We start from the raw sequence: 21,488 nt of genomic DNA on the forward strand, positions 1-21,488 counted from the left end.
ACATCCGCCGTTTTCAAAATTCTTCATACAAAATGTAAACAAACGGCGGCTCTAAGAGGCCGTTTTTGACAGATAAAAGATGTTGAACTTTTGCATGGTTCTAGCATTTGGTTCCATACAATTTAGTGACAGCAAAGCGACCTCTACGGTGCATCTCAAATTTTTGTACAAAATTTCTTGGAACTTTTTTAAAAATTCCCATTTTATTCGCATCTACTTATCTACTCTCATTGACTTCAAATGAATGAGCCAAAAATGACTATAAAAAGAAATATCACAAGCGAAAGCAGAGATTAGGAGAAAATTCGGCAATAAGTGGGCCAACAACCATAAAAAATCGGCTTTTTTACCCTTTTGTGAAACTGGAAATTTCTATATTGTGCCTATCGATGTGAACATTTTGAGTACACTTTCTGCGAATTTTCTTTTTAATTCCCATTTTTTACATATTTTCTGGGAACAAAACAAGAAAATTCATGGTCATAGTTTTGATAGTTTTGGAAACTCAAATGTTTTTGAGGTGATTGTTGCTCGGGCTACAGCACCAAAAAATACTCGATGATTTCAATGGTTTCGATTTTTTTTATTTTTGTGTTATCTCATTTTAAGAACATTATAACATTAGTGAAGAGAACAAATCTAACTAACCTATAAATCAAACGAGGCGTGGATAACAGTTTCCTTTCTTTAATCATTAATATTCAAAAGACCCTTCCAAGCTGGCCTTGGTTCTCCAATAGTAATTTCCATACTGTTCTTCGCTCGTACCTGTCTCTTACTTTTGCAATACGGTCGAAGCGTTGCATAGTACAAGATTTCGATGATTGAAATGATACTGAAGCCCATGAAAAGGTTCAAAAGACCTCCAATTCCTGAAACGGTAAGACTATACAACTACAGTCGGCTTGTTTGAAATAAGTGCCACATTTCGTTTCAGCTGTTTGCAGCTGATCCACTCATACAAACGAAAATTCTTATATTTGTTTATACGGATCACAGAGTCCACAAAATAAGAATTACAAGAACGCACTTACCTGCTGTAAATGAATCGATATTTAATTGCATTCAGATCGATTGTTACGTTATTGCTTACACAGAAAATCGGTGAATCCAACAAATTGACTCTTCATGTTCCTTCGAGTCACAGAATCATCATAGAATATGTCCACCATTGCGATGTTTTCTCTAATAAACAGGAGGGGTTCTATTGAAATTACTGTCTGGTCTAGGTATAGGAAGATACAATAATGCTACTCATGGACCGGTAACATGCTCATATAGATTAACGTCTTTGTCCTTTATAGTAAGGTATGTTCATTGAAACATTTACTTACGTCCACCTATGGTCCGCTTGCAACCAAAAATTACCTCAAAAACCTGGAATCGTACTTTTGTAGTATTTCCTCTTTTACGTATCCGGTAATATTAAATCTGCTCATCGACATCTGCGAGTTAAAGCTCATCGAAAAGCATCCTGGCAGACATTTACAGGAAAAAGTTTTGTTGTACGGCGACTCGATAGAAAATCTAACTTTTTTGTAGCAGTGGCGATCCTGTTGGCTACAGACCCTCGTTTTTATGTCGAATCTTGGCATAAAATGCACTACACAACCACACTGCGCTTCAATAATTCTTGCCTTACACTCCAGTTCGCAGTTTTTTCTAGTGTACGATCTACCATAACAACCAAAAGTTTATGAAATTTTACATTGAAGATCATCACAACTCACTAATTCGTACCGATAGTATGTAAGATTTGCATCACTAGTGAACATACATTGTCTCTTATATTTTGCGACAGTTCGTATTAACGGTGAAGCAGATGGTATATAAGGGGTGACAGCTAATCGGGTGTGATATCCGGTTTTAATTAAAATGCCATAGTTTGCTACCAACGGCGTTTCTATGGGATTGTGAAGTAGAATCTAATTTTCGGATAACGAGATTTAGTTACAAATGTCTCAGCCAAACAGTCGTTTGAGTGGTTGTGATCATGATGCCTACCTTGAATCCTGCGCTGTTTGTTGAAGAACAGTAGTAATCATCAAAATTGGCATGCAGGACTATTGTCAATCCCAATGCACTTCCGGGAGCTAATAAATCATATGCAGATATTTCAATAGACCCCTGATTAAATCACAGTTACCTAAAGCAACCCGAGGATACGTGGTTCTGTTTAAGATTTGATTTCCATATCCAATTTCTGGATTCCAATCTACTGGCTGGTATTCAATATTTTCGTAAAAATCGAAGTCGTCCTCCTCTCTAAAGGAACGGTTCTAATTATTCTAATTTTCAATTCTTTCAGAGGTTAGATGCCAGTAACATGCATAACGTTTTGGAGAGAATTTTTTTTTTTTTTTTCTTACCGATAATTTTGTTGATTGAACTTTGGGTGTACAAGATTAAATGAGCAACAAAGTCCATCATCTGTCATAGTGGTTTCGAATATTTTTGAGCAATTCACCGATCTTCTTCCATATTTACACATAATCAACATCTCTTCACATGGTTGAGCCACCTTAAATAATTAAATTAAAAATCTGGAAAGTATTCGACTAGGAGAGAGAAAATTTCTGATTGGTGTGAAGTTTGCAGTTCGTGCCGACAAGGGTTGTGTGATTACACGAGTCAGAAAAAACTTCTTTCCTCGAGTCGCTTATGGCTTCTAGGGACCAAAACCTATAAAGGCACATATAAAAAAGTCCGCTGGAAAATGCTTCCGATTTTGGCAGGTCGTTTTTCAAAAGAATCCTTCAATTCAATCGGTTTGAATCGTTCTACAATGTACTAATAACGAAGAAGAGATTATTCGCACATTGTAATAGATTCACTCGCAGATACAGCAGTCGGCAGATACTCAATATACTATTTCTTACCCGTAACACGAATTCCTTATACTGCGTCCAATTCGATGTGAAATTATGATTCATCACATCATCTCTCATACAAAGTGTTTTCAGCTGATAATCTTCAAGTGTTCCGGGTTCGATATCCTTGGCAATACGTTTCATAGCTTGATTCATGTTACAGATTGTCGTTGCAGGAAATGGTATTTGTGTAATGGACGTTGTGAGGGGATCATTTGATATAATGACTGGTGTGGCTGTCCATTTCATCCACATAATGGAGATGAAGTAGGTGGACAGTGACGATACCAATAGAAATGCCAAAATAAAAAATATTCTGGAAGTAAAATTTGTGAGTGGAACGACATTTCAGGTGACGAACAGGCACACCTTTCGCTTAGCGATAGATTTTTGTCACCGACATATTTAAGACCATTTATGTTTGAGTCTGCCATGTACTCCTCAAAATTCCGTTTAAATGAATTCGATTTACTTTCAACGGGTTTTTTAACACGCAATCGCAACCGCTTACGCTTGATAGAATTCACATCCATTTTCAAGCAAAAATTAAATTTCCGTTTTGCTCAACACAGAACTCGCTTAAACGCGTATCAAATCCAACTGGACATTTCCTTGAAGGGAATCGATAGTCTTACTTCATAATATTAATTACGTGTCCCCGATAATTACATGTGCGTTCGCATGACACTTATTTATATGAGAAATTTTTTTCAGCTCCTTTTGATTATATGTTATCGGTTTCGGGCCGAGCAGACTCGTTGAAAATTTGAACTCCCTGATCGTACACAGATAAAAATATTGACCTAGATCTAAATATTTTTGGGATTAACAGTACGTGACCGAATTTTTTTTAGACTTTAGAATTTAAATTTAATCCCCTCAGGGATTACTTGAACTTATCCCCAAATGAGTAATCCCTAGAGAAATTAAATTTTAATATTTTAGGCCCTGACGTTTGACGCTTGTTTACTAGTTTACTCATTTTAATCTGATCTAAATGTTTTTGTAATGCAATAAAAAAAAATTCTAACCCTTCCTACTTTTACTTCAGAAAAAAAATAAAAAACGATTTTTACGGATATTGTGATATTATAGTTTTTATCTAAACGTCTGATATGAGAAAAAGCTTTTTTGTGAATCTGGAATGAGAAATGTTTTTATGAAACAGAAATTATTTTTTTTATTTACCTGACGAGATTTGAACCCGGGACCTCCTGCACTTCAGTTTATGATCTTACCACTGCTGCAATTTGTTCTTAATCCCAACGTGGCTTATTGTGAACCGTTGTTTCAAAGAAACTAATTCCTCGTGGGATTAAAATTCAAATTGCCAGATGACAAGATCGTCACTTCAAACCTCAATATTTTTTCATGATTTTCATTTTTATATTCTCCTGAAGTTTTCTTACCATTTTTTAAGTATTTAACCATTTAAATTCAAAAATGTCTGGTTTCCCGTGGTAATGGGGATAGTTCGCGGCTAAAATTGGCCTTCCTGCCAATTTCGATCTAGAATGTCTCTATATCTATACTATCTTTGTAATGTTTACATTGATTTAATGATTTCTTGAATCTGGTAGTATTTTTACAAATTTTATTGTGAGCCTGGTATCGTAAGGCAGAATAATCCATCGGTAGTCCCATTGCAACATTTTAAGACCAAATTAGTTTTTCTCACAAAACCGTATCTTGCTCGTAAATCGTGTTCGAACTCAATTAACTCAAAAGTGTGATTTCAAGACAATCAAATTATAAACGGAAAATAATAAGCAGTAGTATCATCATTCAATCCCCAATATTATTGTTTGGACCTACTTTTAATCCCTGATGGAATTACATTTTTTCAATTTCTGGCGAAGATTAAAAATCTAATCCCGAAAAAATTACTTTTTTAAAGTAATTCCCTCGGACCTAAAAATTCTAATCCCATATTTTTGTCTGTGTAATGACCGAAATATTGCAAGTCTTTCAAGTTAATTACAGTTCGGTCGACACGAAACCGATAACACATAATCAAAAGGAGCTGAAAAAAAATCCTCACAGAAATAAGTGTCATGCGAACGCACATGTAATTATCGCGGCCACGTAATTAATATTATGAAGTAAGGCTATCAATTCTAAATTTAAAAAGTTTATTCAATGTTGCTCAGATTCTTTTATTTGCTATCGATTCCTTTCAAGGAAATATCTAGTTGGATTTGATACGCGTTCAAACGAGTTCTGTGTCGAGCAAAACGGAAATTTAATTTCTGCTTGAAAATGGATGTGAATTCCATCAAGCGTAAGCGGTTGCGATTACGTGTTAAAAAACCCGTTGAAAGTAAATCGAATTCATTTAAACGGAATTTTGAGGAGTACATGGCAGACTCAAACATAAATGGACTCAAATATGTCGGTGACACAAATCTATCGCTAAGCGAAAGGTGTGTCTGTTCGTCACCTGAAATGTCGTTCCACTCATCAATTCACTGTTACTTCCAGAATATTTTTTATTTTGGCTTTTCTATTGGTATCGTCACTGTCCACCTACTTCATTTCCATTATGTGGATGAAATGGACAGCCACACCTGTCATTATATCAAATGATCCACTCACAACGTCCATTACACAAATACCATTTCCTGCCACGACAATATGTAACATGAATCAAGCTATGAAACGTATTGCCAAGGATATCGAACCCGGAACACTTGAAGATTATCTACTGAAAACACTATGTATGAGAGATGACATGATGAATCATAATTTCACATCGAATTGGACGCAGTATAAGGAATTTGTGTTACGGGTAAGAAATAGTACTCAAGGCTGGTCTGGTTTTAAATATAAATAATTTGGCCCAATATGAACGTTCCGACTTCTCCGAGACTGAATGTTTATAGCATCTACCTGTCTGTCTATGAATTTGAAATACTCAAAATTACTAAATACTGTAAAATCCTGCCATATAAAATAGAACCCATGTAATATGCGACTCGAGAAAAGAAGTTCTTATCTGACTCGTGAGCTTATAGCCCTTGTCTTCGGCTCAAACTACAGACTTCACACCAATCTCTCCAAATTGATTAATTGTTAGATTTTTAATCTAATTATTTAAGGCGGCTCAACCATGTGAAGAGATGTTGATTATGTGTAAATATGGAAGTAGATCGGTGAATTGCTCAAAAATATTCGAAACCACTATGACCGACGATGGACTTTGTTGCTCATTTAATCTTGTACACCCAAAGTTCAATCAACAAAATTATCGGTAAGACAGACAAAAATTGAAGGATTTTCTCTCCAAACCGATACATCTAGCCTCTGAAAGAATTGAAAAATAGAATAATTAGGACTGTTCCTTTAGAGAGGAAGACGATTTCGATTTTTACGAAAATATTGAATACCAGCCAGTAGATTGGAATCCAGAAATTGGATATGGAAATCAAATCTTAAACAGAACCACGTATCCTCGGGTTGCTTTAGGTAACTGTGATTTAATCAGGGGTTTATTGAAATATTTACAAATGATTTATTAGCTCCCGGAAGTGCATTGGGATTGACAATTGTCCTGCATGCCAATTTCGATGATTACTACTGCTCTTCAACAAACAGCGCAGGATTCAAGGTAGGCATCACGATCGCACCCACATTTGTAACTAAATCTCGTTATCCGAAAATTAGATTCTACTTCACAATCCCATAGAAACGCCGTTGGTAGCAAACTATGGCATTTTAATTAAAACCGGATATCACACCCGATTAGCAGTCACCCCTCATATACCATCTGCTTCACCGTTAATACGAACTGTCGCAAAATATAAGCGACAATGTATGTTCACTAGTGATGCAAATCTTACATACTATCGGTACGAATTAGTTGGCGGTTGTGATCTGTAATGCAAAAATTTCATAAAATTTTGGGTTGTTCTGATAGATCGTACACTAAAAAGAACTGCGAGTTGGAGTGTAAAGCCAGAATTATTGAAGCGCAATGTGGTTGTGTATTGCACTTTATGCCAAGAGTCGACATAAAAACGAGGGTATGTAGCCAACAGGATCGCAACTGCTACAAAACAGTTAGATTTTCTATCGAGTCGCCGTACAACAAAACCTTTTCCTGTAAATGTCTGCCAGGATGCTTTTCGATGACCTTTTACTCGCAGATGTCGATGAGTAGATTTAACATTACCGGATACGTAAAAGAGGAAATACTACAAAAGTACGATTCCAGGTTTTTGAGGTAATTCTTTGTTGCAAGCAACCCATATGGGTGGACTAAGTAAATGTTTCAATTAACGTACCGTGCCACAGTGGACAAAGACGTTAATATATATGAGCATGTTACTACTCCATGAGTAGCATTGTTATCTCTTCCTATACCTTAGATTAGATTAGATTAGATGGGAGGGTGTAAGCCCAGCACCTAAGCCTCAGATGGGCCTGTTGTGCTATTGTACAAGTCTCTTGATCATATGGACTGTGATTTTACATCGTATCTCTCCCGACTTAGATTGTTCACAAATCGACCGTGTGTTAACGTCCCATACGTTGTGAATTCTCCAAGCCGTGGGTGGTATGCGAATACCACAACCATCACTAATTGACCTGTACATTTTCCCAAAGATGGCGCTATCAACATTGTCATGTTGTAGCTCTTTCTACTATTGACATTATGTCGATATGGTTTCTTTTATGGAGAAAGCGAATGTTGGGTTTTTTGATATTTCCGACTTTGTTACGGTTACGGCTATTAGTTTTAGGTAATAGCAAGTGTCTAATCACCATAGGCCATGAGTTGCCTCTTCGTATAAATCGCCATGCCACCATGTGACTGAACTCGTTCTGGCGTTGCAGGTTGTAGCGTCTGAATGATTCGTATTTCGTCATATCCCTTGACATCCATACAACGTATCAATCAATAGATCTGTTAAACCTCGCGGTCATTTTGGAGTACAAGATAGTTTCTGTATCTTGGGATTGTACCACAGCAAATTTGTAAAAATTTGCTATGTGGTTTTGGGGTGTCAAATGAGAACCCGAAGCGTTTGTACCTTACCTGCACTAAAATTGACTGCCAGATGCCATACGGCAATGTGTCATTTTCGTACATTAATCGAGCACGTAATTTAGCATTAGCTTCTGGTAGAGTCGATTGTTAATCCGTAAACCGACGCCACGAAGCACATGTTAAATAACAAAGGAAATAACACAATTGTTGATATCGCACAATGAGGCGAGAACGACTTTATTGATCAAAGAGAAAATGACCTACGAGAACAACACTTTGACTTCGTTAATAAAACCTTTAAAATAATTTCACCATTTAAACATTACAGCAAAATAAAAACACCAAAGCCGTAAAAGTTGGCACAGAAATTAGACAAAATCGAAAATGAATTCACACACAGCCACACAAAAGAAACACTTTTAGAGAGCAACGCATAAACACGTCCGTTCTCTGTGACTGCCGTTGTCCAACCCTATACCTGTACCTAGACCAGACAGTAATTTCAATAGAACCCCTCCTGTTTATTAGAGAAAACATCGCAATGGTGGACATATTCTATGATGATTCCGTGACTCGAAGGAACATGAAGAGTCAATTTGTTGGATTCACCGATTTTCTGTGTAAGCAATAACGTAACCATAGATCTGAATGCAATTAAATATCGATTCATTTACAGCAGGTATAAATGCGTTCTTGTAATTGTTATTTTGTGGACTCGGTGAACCGTATAAACAAATATAAGAACTTTCGTTTGTGGATCAGCTGAAACAAAATGCGGCACTTATTTCAAAGACGCCGACTGTAAAGTCTTACCATTTCAGGAATTGGTGGTCTTTTGAATCTTTTCATGGGCTTCAGTATCATTTCAATCGTCGAAATCTTGTACTATGCAACGCTTCGACCATATTGCAAAAGTAAGAGACAGCTACGCGCGAAGAACAGTATGGCAATTACTATTGGAGAGCCAAGACCAGCTTGGAAGGGTCTTTTGAACATTAATGATTAGAAAAAGGAAACGGTTTTGCTCACGTCGTTTTATTTACAGGTTAGATTATTCTATGCACGAAAGTATAATGTTCTTAAAATGAAAATAAAAAAATCGAAATCACTGAAATCATTGAGTAGTTTTTGGTATACCAAGCAACGATCACCTCAAGAACAGTTGAGTTCCCAAAACTATCAAAACAATGACCATGACTGTTTGTTTTCCGGTTTTCTTGTTTTGTTCCCAGAAAATGTGCAAAAATTGAGAATTTTAGAACAAATTCTTAGGAAGAAGGGAAAAAAAGGCATGTAATTAAAGTGATCGATATTTAATAAGAATTGATCGCAAAAAATAAAGAATTGATCGCAAAAAATAAAGAATTGATCGCAATGTCTTCGTGATCGCAATAAAAATAAAATTTGATCACAAGAAAATAAGAATTTGATCGCTAAATTAATGCAGTTTTACAACTAACATATGATTGCCTAAAAATATGAAATGATGATTACAAGAAATAAGGAATTGATCACAAAAAAATAGAACTTGAAAGAAGAAAATAAATAATTGATAGTAAAAAATTAGGAGCATGACAGAAGAAATTAGTGAATTGATCACAAAAAATAAAGAATTTGATTGCAAGAAATAAGGATATGCTATCTATTATTCTGTTTGATTGCCATTTTGTCAAATTTAATCAGAGTAGATGCGAAGTTTTACGAATGTGGAATGATGAGAGGACTCTTTCACTTTGGTAAAAAATTTAAAAAAAAACCGATAGATGTTCTTCTCTTACAGTTTTGTACAAAAAGGAAGTCCCTCGGTATTTTGCAAAACCGTCACTCGTGAATAAAATGTGGATGGTAATAAACGACCGATAAATTAATTAATTTTTTTGTCGTTTCTTCACTTTTGTCGATTTTTTTCGACGATTCAGAAAGCGACAAAAGTGAAGAATTGACGAAACGTCTCTAAGTTACATTTCGTAGAAGGATGAATTCCCTAGGAACGAACAAAACGCCTCTCGTTAAGTTTTGTAAAAGGATGAATTCACTAGGAACGAACACAACGCCTTTGCATTACATTTCGTAGAAGGATGAATTCCCTAGGAGCGAACAAAACGCCTTCTCATTACATTTCGTTGAAGGATTGAGTCTCTAGGAACGAACCGCCTTAGCTTTATATTTCCAAAATCGACAAAGTGCGAAGGAAAGCCTTTTTTTTACTGATTTACTGAAGAGGTGCCAGCGACAGGTACCACATTTCAATCGGTATTTTATTATTTTCTATCGGTAAAATTGAATTTTTCTATCGGTCGAATCACGACTCGTGAGAATTACGGCCCTCGTTTCGCTCTGGCCGCAAACTTCACACTCGTATGGGAGTTGTAAAATATTTTGTTTGATTGTTGGAATAATGAATTTAAAAAAAATATTCAGAAATTAGTTGAGAATGACTTATCTTATATTGCCTACAAAGAATGATGGTTACATTTAACATAAAATTTCCTACACTTTTCAATCATAGTGTGCTCATTTGATAGCAGGCATTTTTCAGCCGTAAGACATTGAGTAAAACATAGCTAACGCCGACCCGTACGAAACACCTATTCGTATCAAAAGCCTTTAATGTGAAACTCTTCATTTCTCTTTTTTCATTTTCTTCTCTGCTGAAAAACTATTCTTCCTTTTAAATCACTTACATTATCCACTCTTTGCCTTGTTATCATATACAATTAAATTGCCGGAGGCAATATAGACAGCCCCGTATGAAGACAAATTTCATAAATTCCTATTTAAACAGCTATATACCGCTATATTGAAACGATTCCTAAGACATTTGTTCATGCTGGTGATTACCCGGTTTACTACTCGAATGATCTGATATCACTGATAAAAAGGAAGGAAAGGGTGAGGTTAAGTATCAAAGGAGAGGACTCTCCTTCGGTTAAAGAAAGACTCGAGTTTGATTTCGTTAAGCTTCGTAAGGCAGTGAAAGCTGGCATTAAGGTTTGCTTTGACGATTACGTGAAAAGTTGTGAGGAAAAGATTAAGTCGAACTCTAAGTGCTTTTTTGCTTTTACAAAGTCATTGAGGAAGACTAATACGTTGCCCAACTGTATGACGTACTTGGATGAGGAAGCTTCATGTAGGTCATCAATCTGCAACTTGTTTGCTACGTACTTTAATTCTGTGTATAATCCCACGATTGATACCACCTCTGAAGTTGTCTATGATCCGTTTGAACACCAGTCAGTTACAATCAGTCAGTCTGAAGAAACGGATGTGATATTCACTCCTGGGCAAGTTGAGGCAGCACTGAAAGGGTTTGATGTGAATAAAGCTTCCAGTCCGGACAACATCCCCATGATGTTTTTCATGCGGCTGTCATTGTCACTGAGCCTGCCGCTTTGCATTTTGTTCAATAAGTCCATGAATGAGAGTAAGTTCCCTTCGAGATGGAAGATTGGGTTTGTTTCCCCGGTGTTTAAGGAAGGTGACAAAAATTGTGTCGCTAATTACAGGCCAGTGACCATTTTGTGTGCGATGTCGAAAGTGTTTGAAAGGATGGTTTTCAATAAGCTTTTCGATACTGTAAAAGCTAACATTCATCATTCCCAACACGGATTTTTCGCTAAGAGGTCGACCCAAACGAATCTTATGGAATATGTATCGGATGTTGCCGATGCAATAGTAGGAGGTGGCCAGGTCGATACGGTTTACACCGATTTTGCTAAAGCATTTGATAAGGTTGATCACGGTATCCTGTTGGACAAGTTGAGGTCCCATGGATTCCCGGACAAGATTGTGCGATGGTTCTCGACATATCTTCGTGACCGATCTCAATTTGTCATCATCGGTGCATCCAAATCTGATAGAATTAATCCGACGTCCGGCGTTCCTCAGGGTTCGATACTGGGCCCATTACTTTTTATTCTCTTCATCAACGATTTATTGTTATCACTCTCATCATGCTCGGCATTCGCAGATGATCTTAAAGTTTATAAGTCCGTAAGGAACGAGTACGATTGTTTATTACTCCAAAATGATATCACTAAGATCGTAGATTGGTGTAGAGTTAATAACATGCACCTCAATGTGGGCAAATGTGCGGTAATGTCAACGTCTTATAGACCAAACAAATTACTATTCCAATACAACATTGGTAAGGACGTACTAAAGAGGGTTGATAAGATAAAAGACCTGGGTGTGATCATTGACGATAAATTATCATTTGTAGAACACATAAGTGACATAACCCGCAAATCGTATAAAATGCTTGGATTTTTATTCCGCTGTGGCAAATACTTTTCAAGTCAATTGAGCATGCGTCTGCTTTTCTCGTCACTCGTTTTAAGTCGGCTTGAATACTGCTCCACAGTTTGGAATCCCCTATACGCTAATCACAGTGATCAGATCGAAAGAGTGCAAAAAAAGTTTACGAGATTGTTTTATTACAAATTTCAAATTGCTAATCCACGTCCTGAATACCATGTGCGACTAAAACGCTTAAAAATGCACTCTCTTGAATCTAGACGTCTGGAGAATGACGAGATCATGCTTTATAAATTAGTCCACAATCTTGTTGATACGTCACTCTGCCAGAAACTCTCTTTTCACAACCCCACGAGACAAACGAGACAGAAATCCATATTCTGCCTGCCAGTGATGACCACAAACTATCAAAGGAATGCGCCGGCAAATAGAATCCAACTGAACCACGATATCTATTTTGGGGATCTCAACGTTGTTGGTTCGAATCTACGTGCTTACAATAATTTGGTCAGGAATTTTTTTGATTGGTGATCATTTCGCAGACGGACCTGCTATCATTTGGTTATTCTACCCTGTTCTGGTTTTGTTTTAAATTCTGCTACTGTATGTTTTCATTATTACTAGCGTCAAAAAATTTTTAACGTAAATTTAAATTTGATCTTTAATTATGTAAATTATGTTTTTATTCATTGTAATCTGACTGACTTGTTATTGGGCTACGGCCTGTTAGTTGGTCATTAAACGTGAAAAAATAAAATAAAAAAAATAAAATATATTTAACTATCTTTCACTATAAATAAACATTTCACAGATAAATATATGCTATTATATAGCTCAATATAGCTGTATATAGGTATATATAGATGTCCGTATATGGAATCCCTGAAACCCCACACACATAACAAATTATTTCCATGTTAACAGAAACTCTCTAAGTATCATTTTTCCCAAGATATTTCTATTTTACTAAAATCCAATATGGCCGCCGGCAGCCATTTTGTTAGGAGACCGGAAATAGTACCGACGCTTTACATTCGTTAATACCTTTCAAACAAAAAAAAATTCATGAAATTCGGTCAAAATTTACTCGAGATATTGTCAAAATACACCACGTTCACTGTACTTCCGAGTAGCCAGATAAGAGCTCACTCCAAGAGACCTAGCTCACGCTCCGGAGAACATAATTTCATAAAATTTTCCCTGATTGGTACGGTCAATACCTATCTAATAAAGCTAAAACAGACGAAATATGTTCAAATGTGGCCGACCTACAAGCAAAAACTGCTTGCCGCCCTGTGCCTGTTCCACACCAAGGGGTCTAACTCACGAGTCGGTCATCCGATAAATAGATTTTTGTCGATCGGTATTGTAAATACCTTTTATTTGACGTATCACTTACAAGTTTAACGTTTAAATGTCCGGAGATATCTTCGAAAAACCGTAAAGCACTTATTGGGCCACAGCTCGGGAGGGGTCGATCCAAAATCACTCATCTTCGAACTTAGCCTGTCTTTTGACATTACCAAACGGGAAAAAAAAGAAGACAGACGGACATTTTTTTTCGCGGATTTGGCATCTCTAGACAACCACAATAGGTTTCCCCTTACTCAGGGAGTCCAATTCGACATGTTACAAACGTATGCGTAAACCTATAAGACCCCAGTACTTCGTACGGGTCTAAAAACATCTTTCTTTGGTATAGTAGACGCATTAAATTTGTTAGTCAACTATCAAATTTGATAGTCAACTATCAAGTTGTTAGTCAACTATCAAGTTGTTAGTCTTTTATCAAATTCTTTATTCTTTGCGATCATATTCTTTATTTCTTGCGATCATTTTCGTTATTTCTTGCGATCATTTTCGTTATTTTTTGCGATCAAATTATTTATTTCTTGCGATCAAATTCTTTATATTTTGCGATCAAATTCTTTATTTTTGGGGATCAAATTTTATTTTTCGGATGGTAAGTGGTACATGGGATCACTTCTTATTTTTGGTCTGTAGAATCTTATTTTGTTGTGATAATTTTGAAAAAATGTCAGCGATCAGTTTCTTTTTTCCAGTGGTCAGTTAATAATTTCAAGTAATCAAATCTTATTTTTAGAATTATCAATATAAATTCTTCCCAAAAAAAATCAGAAAATGTGCTAAATATGGAAAAAAAGGTTTCCTTTTACAGTCGTTTTTGACTTATTGCACTTGGTATAAACCAGAGATAACCGCTAATTTAAGAATAATTTCTTCAAAAATTTACTCATATACTTGTTAGCTATATGGACAGTAAAGATGGTTCATAAAAGCAATACATAATCCATATCCATATCCATATCCATAATCCATATCGGCGGACGATATTCTGTCAAAATTTGTTAACATTTGAAACTATTTCTTCGACGATTTCACAGATTTTCTGCATCCAAAATGTCTTTTATTCAATTTGAAAGCGGTAGAGAGAAAGATAGAGTGAGAGAGGAGTTGCGTGAGGCTAGAAACAATTTGTTGAAACAGGTAAGTACGTCCAGCACTTTGTTGTTGATATTTTTGTTGTTAGAAAACGTTTACCTGCAGGCTGAGGAAAGGTCCAAACTCCGCGACGAGCGTAAAGTACAGAAAATGTTGCGAGGAGACGATCAGTGGATGTTACCATCCGTATCTAAAAAAATCGAAGCAAATGAGAAGCAGCTCAAAAAATCGTCGAAGAAGAAGAAAGAAAAGAAGAAAAAGCGAAGAAAGTCGTCCAGCACTTCATCCTCAGAGGAAGAAATAAAGAAGCAGAAGCGAAAGAAGTGTTTTTCGTCTGAATCATCGTCCAAATCATCAGAAAGCGAAAACGAGTGGATCGAGAAGAAATCGTCTCCCGTTCAAAAGCCATTGGAAAGGGAAGACTGGATGTCAGGCATGTCGATTTCGACATTTTCCAACAAAGAGAAAGAAACGAAAAAGGTCGAGCACAATGTCGCATCGTACGATCCGAAAACAAGCTCCAGAGAATTGAATCCTTTTTGGAAGGGTGGCGGAAACGGAATGCCAACATTTCAGAAACCGAAGAGTGATTCAGACGATGATGATAGAGGTCGCACCCACGTTAATCGTCGACGAGAAACCAATTATCGGAGCAGTGGTTGGCGAAAACATAGAGACGATCCGAGTTCATCGTCTAGACGTTCCGATTCCAGGGAAAGAACAAGGCGACGTTCCGAATCCAGAGAAAGAACAAGGAAACGTTCCGAATCCAGGGAAAGAACAAGGAAACGTTCAAATTCCAGAGACAGATCGGAAAAACGACGGAGGTCCACAGATAGATCCAGGAAACGTTCAAGTTCAGCAGATAGATCCAGAAGGCATTCGAATTCCAGAGAGCGATCCAGGGAAAAAGACGTGAGACGACCTAGACGTTCGAAATCCCAGACACCAGAGAACGTCATTAACCGTAAAACCGATGCCAAACCTACTACGGCAGAGTCGAGCAATGAAACAACCAACGACCAAAACGAAGCAAAACTAAGTCGAATCGATTTTCTTACCGATCAGCAAATGAATGAACTGGGCGCCAAAATCCTGAAAGCCGAAATTCTCGGCAACGATGAGCTAGCGAAAAACCTGAAAGAAAAATTGGAAAAGGCCAGAGAATATCGCAATGCAAATAAGGGAGAAATTATAAATAAAATGAAGACGGCAAAGGAGGACCATGCAGAAGAACATATCTTGCTCACCAAAACGAACAGCCAAGGCGTCGCAAAACCTTTATCACGTCAAACTAAGGAGAGTGACCTGTGGGGCGGAAGGGCTGGTAGAAAGAAGAATAAGAAAGCTGAGACACACGTTGGAGGCGAACGGGTTCGATATTTTGCTGACGATGACAAATACGACATCAAACAAATGGTAAGTTGAAATCTCCATACGTGCCATGTAGACAGACGCATTACGGTACTTACGTGTTCGATTCTATTTTCAGTTCGAGAACGAAAAGTTCACTACTTCCGCAGACCAAGACGAGCAATTCGCCAACATTGCTGGCAAAAGTAAGAATCCCAACGACGATCTCGAAGATATTTTCGCTGACAAAGTTCGAAAGGACCTGTCGCAATCAGAAATCGATGACCGAGATAAGATGAAGGCCATTCGTCGGCACGAGGAGCTGAAACGTACATTGGATTCATGTGACAAATGCTTCGAATCACCGAAAATGGAAAAACAATTAATTGTTTCGATGGGCGATCAAGTCTATCTCAGTCTACCTTGGCACGAAGGTTTACAAACCGGTCATTGTATGATCGTGCCAATGCAACATGTACCATGCTCGACGCATTTAGACGAAGATGTATGGAACGAAGTGCAAGACTACCGGAAAGCAATTACTCGAATGTTTCAGTCGCGAAAACAGGATGTCATCTTCTTCGAAACGGTTCGCTATTTGCACAAACATCCGCACATGGTCATCCATTGCGTTCCGAATAGGGATTTCGAATTAGCGCCATTCTACTTCAAAAAGGCCATTCAAGAGTCGGAACGCGAATGGTCGACCAATAAACAACTTATTCAGTTGAACGACAAAGATATTCGACGATCTGTGCCGAAGGGGTTGCCGTATTTCTGGGTGCATTTCGGTATGGACCAAGGATTGGCCCATGTCATCGAGGAACAGGATCGGTTCCCCAGCAATTTTGCGCAGGTAAAAGATCTTTCAATGTGACTGTTTGGAATGGGTGAAGTGATTTCGAATTGATTTGTGTTAGGAAACAATTGGCGGACTTTTAAATTTGGACGCGAGACTGTGGCGTCGACCTAGAAAGGAACCGAATCCCATACCCAAGGTGAAACAGTTTGCCGACTGGTGGAAGCCATTTGAAATCAATAGGAACTAATGAATCAGCCATGTCCAGTTGGCTCGATGTATACCTTACGGTTCGTTGCGACAATTAAATAAAATTTGGTTGAGTCGGAGAAACGCAGACTTGGAATTTATTTAAAAATTGAGCTAATTGAGCTAACAGAGACATCAAATCACATATGAGTCTATTGTCCGAACACCGATACATTACTTCACATCACGGCAATAGGATAATACTAGGCGCTTGCACGGTTACGCACTACTACACAACATACTTTCGGTAAGTTTTGTCCATTAAAATATCAACTCCATGATCGATCGGCCGAATTATCAACGGTATGGATGATAGTCCAACGATGGTCGCACCCCATTTCCTCGGTATGCCTTTCAGTTTGGACATTTTTATCAGTTTTCCACATCCGTACGTTATTCGGTTTATAATAAAGCCAGGTATGGCAACCGATGCAAGCATTTGCCATAGAAAAACATCACCAGCCATTTTTGCTGCAGGCTTCATGCCACCACCGAGAATTTCGGGTTTCTGAAAGGAGGTCGGTGATTGTCGCCAATTTGTTTTGTTTTATCATCAATCTCACACTCACTTTGTATATTTTGCGACTTTTATCGCCACATTCCGCTAACACGTACATAACAGCCACGGCATAGCTCAAATGAACAAACAATTTCGGTACGATGGGTCGAAATGATTCACCAACTTCGTTTGCGTATCCACAATAACGCAGCGGGGAGTCTCTGTAGATGTCCAATTCCTTTGCATCGCTCCTCGGTTCCATTACGTCTGATTACTTAATGTTACATAAGCCCAATTGATGGCTGCTACGATTTCCCTCGGAATAATTGCAATCAATGTTTTTGTGTTATGATTTGTTTGTAAATATGGATCTGCATTAACGTGCTCAAATGTCATCGCAACACGCCATACAGGTAAAGGAGAATAATCAAATGACGAAAAATTTTGAAAATTCGAAAAAGTGCGGGATTTTTAGGCGTGTTGTTGTGTCATAATTCAGACCATAGAGCTACACTAGAGATGGCATGGTGTAACCTAAATAGCCTCGATACAAACAACAAACACTGTACGGATAATAGCGGCAGACTCGAAATTTTGCTTGATTTTTACAAGTGGTTCCAGGTGGTTCCGGGCGATATAATTTTGGGTCATTTTGACTCTGCCGCTATTATCCGTAGAGTGTGTGTTGTTCGTATTGAGGCTATTTAGTGTAACCTATCGAGTATAACTATAATTCAGCCGACATATTATAGCAAATTGCAGAGCTGGGTATGCATGGACAGAGTATGTAAAATTGTAAAGATAATACAAATGCGCAGTTATCACCAGATAACCAGATCGGGCATTTCATGCTGATTTTAATGGAACAATTCAATTTCACAGACCCATACCAAACGGAAGAGTTATTATCCTAGCAAGTCTCACAGATATGGTGGGGAAAAGTTGAAAAAAAAAAAATCAACATTTTCCTACTGCAAAATGGAACTGTTAGCGACCTCTGTCGCACATTTGTAGGTTAGCACCAGATCGGGCATTTCATGCTGATTTTAATGGAACAATTCAATTTCACCGACCCATGCCAAACAGAAGAGTTATTATCCGTTCAAATCTCATAGATGTGGTACAGTCAAAGGCAGTCAATTTTCAGCATAAATTAGCTTCAGCTGTTTTTCAGCTGATCCATACAAACAATCACAACCGTTTATACGTCTTTATATGGTTTTACCACTATCATGCGCGTGCGTGTAGCAGCTTCAACCGTATGAACAAGGAAAACCAGTTTTGATTGTATGTGTGGATCAGCTGAAAAACAGCTGAAGCAAATTTATGCTGAAAATTGACTGCCTTTGACTGTAGGGAAAAGTTGAAAAAAAAAATATTTTCCAACATTTTCCTACTGCAAAATCGAACTGTTAACGACCTCTGTCGCACATTTGCAAGTTATCACTAGATCGGACATTTTATGCTGATTTCAATGGAACAATTCAATTTTACCGACCCATACCAAACGGAAGAGTTATTATCCGTTCAAGTCTAATAGAAGTGGTAGGGAAAAGTTGAAAAAAAATATTTTCCAACATTTTCCTACTGCAAAATCGAACTGTTAACGACCTCTGTCGCACATTTGCAAGTTATTACTAGATCGGGCTTTTCATGCCGATTTTAATGATTTCACCGACCCATTCCAAACGGAAGAGTTATTATCCGTTCAAGTCTCACAGACGTGGTAGGGAAAAGTTGAGGGAAAAATATTTTTCAACATTTTCCTACTGCAAAATGGAACTGTTAGCGACCTCTGTCGCACATTTGCAAGTTATCACCAGATCGGGCATTTCATGCTGATTTTAGTGGAACAATTCATTTTTACCGACCCAATGCATACAATGAGAAAATACTGTTATTTTAATGCATGATTAATTTGAGTTTCTTTCCGATTGTCTGGTATTTTGTGGAATATATTTGTAGCTTTTGGTATGATGTCATGGCATGGGAGTAGGCCTCGTTAACTCGATATTATTTTGTGTATTTAGACCCGTACGAAGTACTGGGGTCTTATAGGTTTACGCATACGTTTGTAACACGTCGAATTGGACTCCCTGAGTAAGGGGAAACCTATTGTGGTTGTCTAGAGATGCCAAATCCGCGAAAAAAAATGTGCGTCTGTCTGTCCGTCTGTCTGTCTGCACGATAACTTGAGTAAAACGCATCCGATTTTGAAAATTCTTTTTTTTCCCGTTTGGTAATGTCAAAAGACAGGCTAAGTTCGAAGATGAGTGATTTTGGATCGACCCCTCCCGAGCTGTGGCCCAATAAGTGCTTTACGGTTTTTCGAAGATATCTCCGGACATTTAAACGTTAAACTTGTAAGTGATACGTCAAATAAAAGGTATTTACAATACCGATCGACAAAAGAAAAGTGTATGGAAATCGGATGACCGACTCGTGAGTTAGACCCCTTGGTGTGGAACAGGCACAGGGCGGCAGTTTTTGCTTGTAGGTCGGCCACATTTGAACATATTTCGTCTGTTTTAGCTTTATTAGATAGGTATTGACCGTACCAATCAGGGAAAATTTTTTTTATGAAATTATGTTCTCCGGAGCGTGAGCTAGGTCTCTTGGAGTGAGCTCTTATCTGGCTACTCGGAAGTACAGTGAACGTGGTGTATTTTGACAATATCTCGAGTAAATTTTGACCGAATTTCATGAATTTTTTTTTGTTTGAAAGGTATTAACGAATGTAAAGCGTCGGTACTATTTCCGGTCTCCTAACAAAATGGCTGCCGGCGGCCATATTGGATTTTAGTAAAACGATATAAAGTGGGAAAATTTGTACTTAGATAGTTTCTGTTAACATGGAAATAATTTGTTATGTGTGTGGGGTTTCAGGGATTCCATATATGGACATCTATATATACCTATATACAGCTATATTGAGCTATATACAGGCATATAGAGCTATATAATAGCATATATTTACCTGTGAAATGTTTATTTATAGTGAAATATAGGTAAATAAAGCGGTATATAGCTGTTTAAATAGGAATTTATGAAATTTGACTTCGTACGGGGCTGTCTATATTGCCTCCTGCAATTTAGTTGTATATGATAACAAGGCAAAGAGTGGATAATGTAAGTGATTTTAAAGGGAGAATAGTTTTTCAGCAGAGAAGAAAATGAAGTAAGAGAAATGAAGAGTTTCACATTAAAGGCTTTTGATACGAATAGGTGTTTCGTACGGGTCGGCGTTAGCTATGTTTTTTTTTAAATTAGTGTTTAAATAAAGTAAAAAAAATCCGTCCTCGTCTTTTATTTGTGGGAATTTGTTATGAAAAATATTTCGACTGAGTCATTATGGAAAATATGATATGCTAACTGTGATGTGGATTCGTATTGATTGGATAAAAAGTTGTTGTAATATTTGATCAGTCGTTATTCACAACTTGTGCAGTCAGCGCCGTATTGTACAATTAGGGCGTATTTATCATAGAGTAATAATCGCGAACCTGACATGGTGGGGCAGGAGCTGATGCTCATCGGCACACAAGAATTACATGGACACTCATGGTATGACCTCTGGAGCGTAACTCTATGGTATTTATTAATAAACGTTTATCACATTTAAACGGTCCTGTGCATAGAGAGTGCCAGATACGGATCTGTAGTGAAATAATAATTTTGAAGAAGATAAAACTGTGGACTTTAACAAATAAACGTTTAGTAGTTCGTTATTGAGTTGCAAGAAAACTAAAATGTTAAAATTGGTGATTGTATTCGCTATTTTCTTCGTTGTAACGAAAGGTTTTTCGATTTCGCTTTCAAATCAAAGTGAAAATAATTTTTAATACATCGCTTACAGTTACAGCAAATCTCAATAAATGTCCTGAAAATGAATTTATGGATTCTTGCGTTCCACCAATACCTTGTCAGGGTTGTGACCATGTTAACGTTACTTGCAATTGGTTGGTTTGTACTCGTGGATGCAATTGCAACCCGAACTACGCTAGACTG

At 37.4% G+C, this 21,488-nt stretch overlaps 3 protein-coding genes across 3 annotated transcripts; 1 reads left to right on the forward strand and 2 right to left on the reverse strand.

Annotated features, from left to right (window-relative positions):
* Positions 1–767: 767 nt before the first annotated feature.
* LOC119083246 (pickpocket protein 28-like) lies at positions 768–2,481 on the reverse strand. The gene is made up of 5 exons (XM_037192950.1): positions 2,468–2,481; positions 2,147–2,265; positions 2,005–2,093; positions 1,741–1,925; positions 768–1,674 (listed from the first exon to the last, which is right to left on the reverse strand). Exons 1-5 carry the CDS (start codon positions 2,479–2,481, stop codon positions 1,365–1,367), a joined length of 717 nt encoding a protein of 238 aa, XP_037048845.1. The 3' UTR covers positions 768–1,364.
* Positions 2,482–14,442: 11,961 nt separating this feature from the next.
* LOC119073841 (CWF19-like protein 2 homolog) lies at positions 14,443–17,065 on the forward strand. Its single transcript, XM_037179675.1, has 4 exons — positions 14,443–14,625; positions 14,686–15,999; positions 16,073–16,789; positions 16,854–17,065. Exons 1-4 carry the CDS (start codon positions 14,539–14,541, stop codon positions 16,980–16,982), a joined length of 2,247 nt encoding a protein of 748 aa, XP_037035570.1. The 5' UTR covers positions 14,443–14,538; the 3' UTR covers positions 16,983–17,065.
* Positions 17,052–17,851, reverse strand: LOC119073845 (mitochondrial fission process protein 1). The gene is made up of 2 exons (XM_037179688.1): positions 17,551–17,851; positions 17,052–17,489 (listed from the first exon to the last, which is right to left on the reverse strand). Exons 1-2 carry the CDS (start codon positions 17,740–17,742, stop codon positions 17,211–17,213), a joined length of 471 nt encoding a protein of 156 aa, XP_037035583.1. The 5' UTR covers positions 17,743–17,851; the 3' UTR covers positions 17,052–17,210.
* Positions 17,852–21,488: the final 3,637 nt, after the last annotated feature.

The sequence above is a fragment of the Bradysia coprophila genome, chromosome II (genome assembly GCF_014529535.1).
Source record: "Bradysia coprophila strain Holo2 chromosome II, BU_Bcop_v1, whole genome shotgun sequence".
Classification (NCBI taxonomy): Eukaryota; Metazoa; Arthropoda; class Insecta; order Diptera; family Sciaridae; genus Bradysia; species Bradysia coprophila.

Coding starts and splice junctions, on each gene's coding strand:
- LOC119083246 (XM_037192950.1), bottom strand. Junction 1,926..2,004: donor CAAACAGCGCAGGATTCAAG/GTAGGCATCATG, acceptor TCCGAAAATTAG/ATTCTACTTCACAATCCCAT. Junction 1,675..1,740: donor GCAAATCTTACATACTATCG/GTACGAATTAGT, acceptor TTGTTATGGTAG/ATCGTACACTAGAAAAAACT.
- LOC119073841 (XM_037179675.1), top strand. CDS start 14,539: ATGTCTTTTATTCAATTTGAAAGCGGTAGAGAGAAAGATAGAGTGAGA. Junction 14,626..14,685: donor GAAACAATTTGTTGAAACAG/GTAAGTACGTCC, acceptor GTTTACCTGCAG/GCTGAGGAAAGGTCCAAACT. Junction 16,000..16,072: donor AATACGACATCAAACAAATG/GTAAGTTGAAAT, acceptor TTCTATTTTCAG/TTCGAGAACGAAAAGTTCAC.
- LOC119073845 (XM_037179688.1), bottom strand. CDS start 17,742: ATGGAACCGAGGAGCGATGCAAAGGAATTGGACATCTACAGAGACTCC. Junction 17,490..17,550: donor AAAGTCGCAAAATATACAAA/GTGAGTGTGAGA, acceptor ACCTCCTTTCAG/AAACCCGAAATTCTCGGTGG.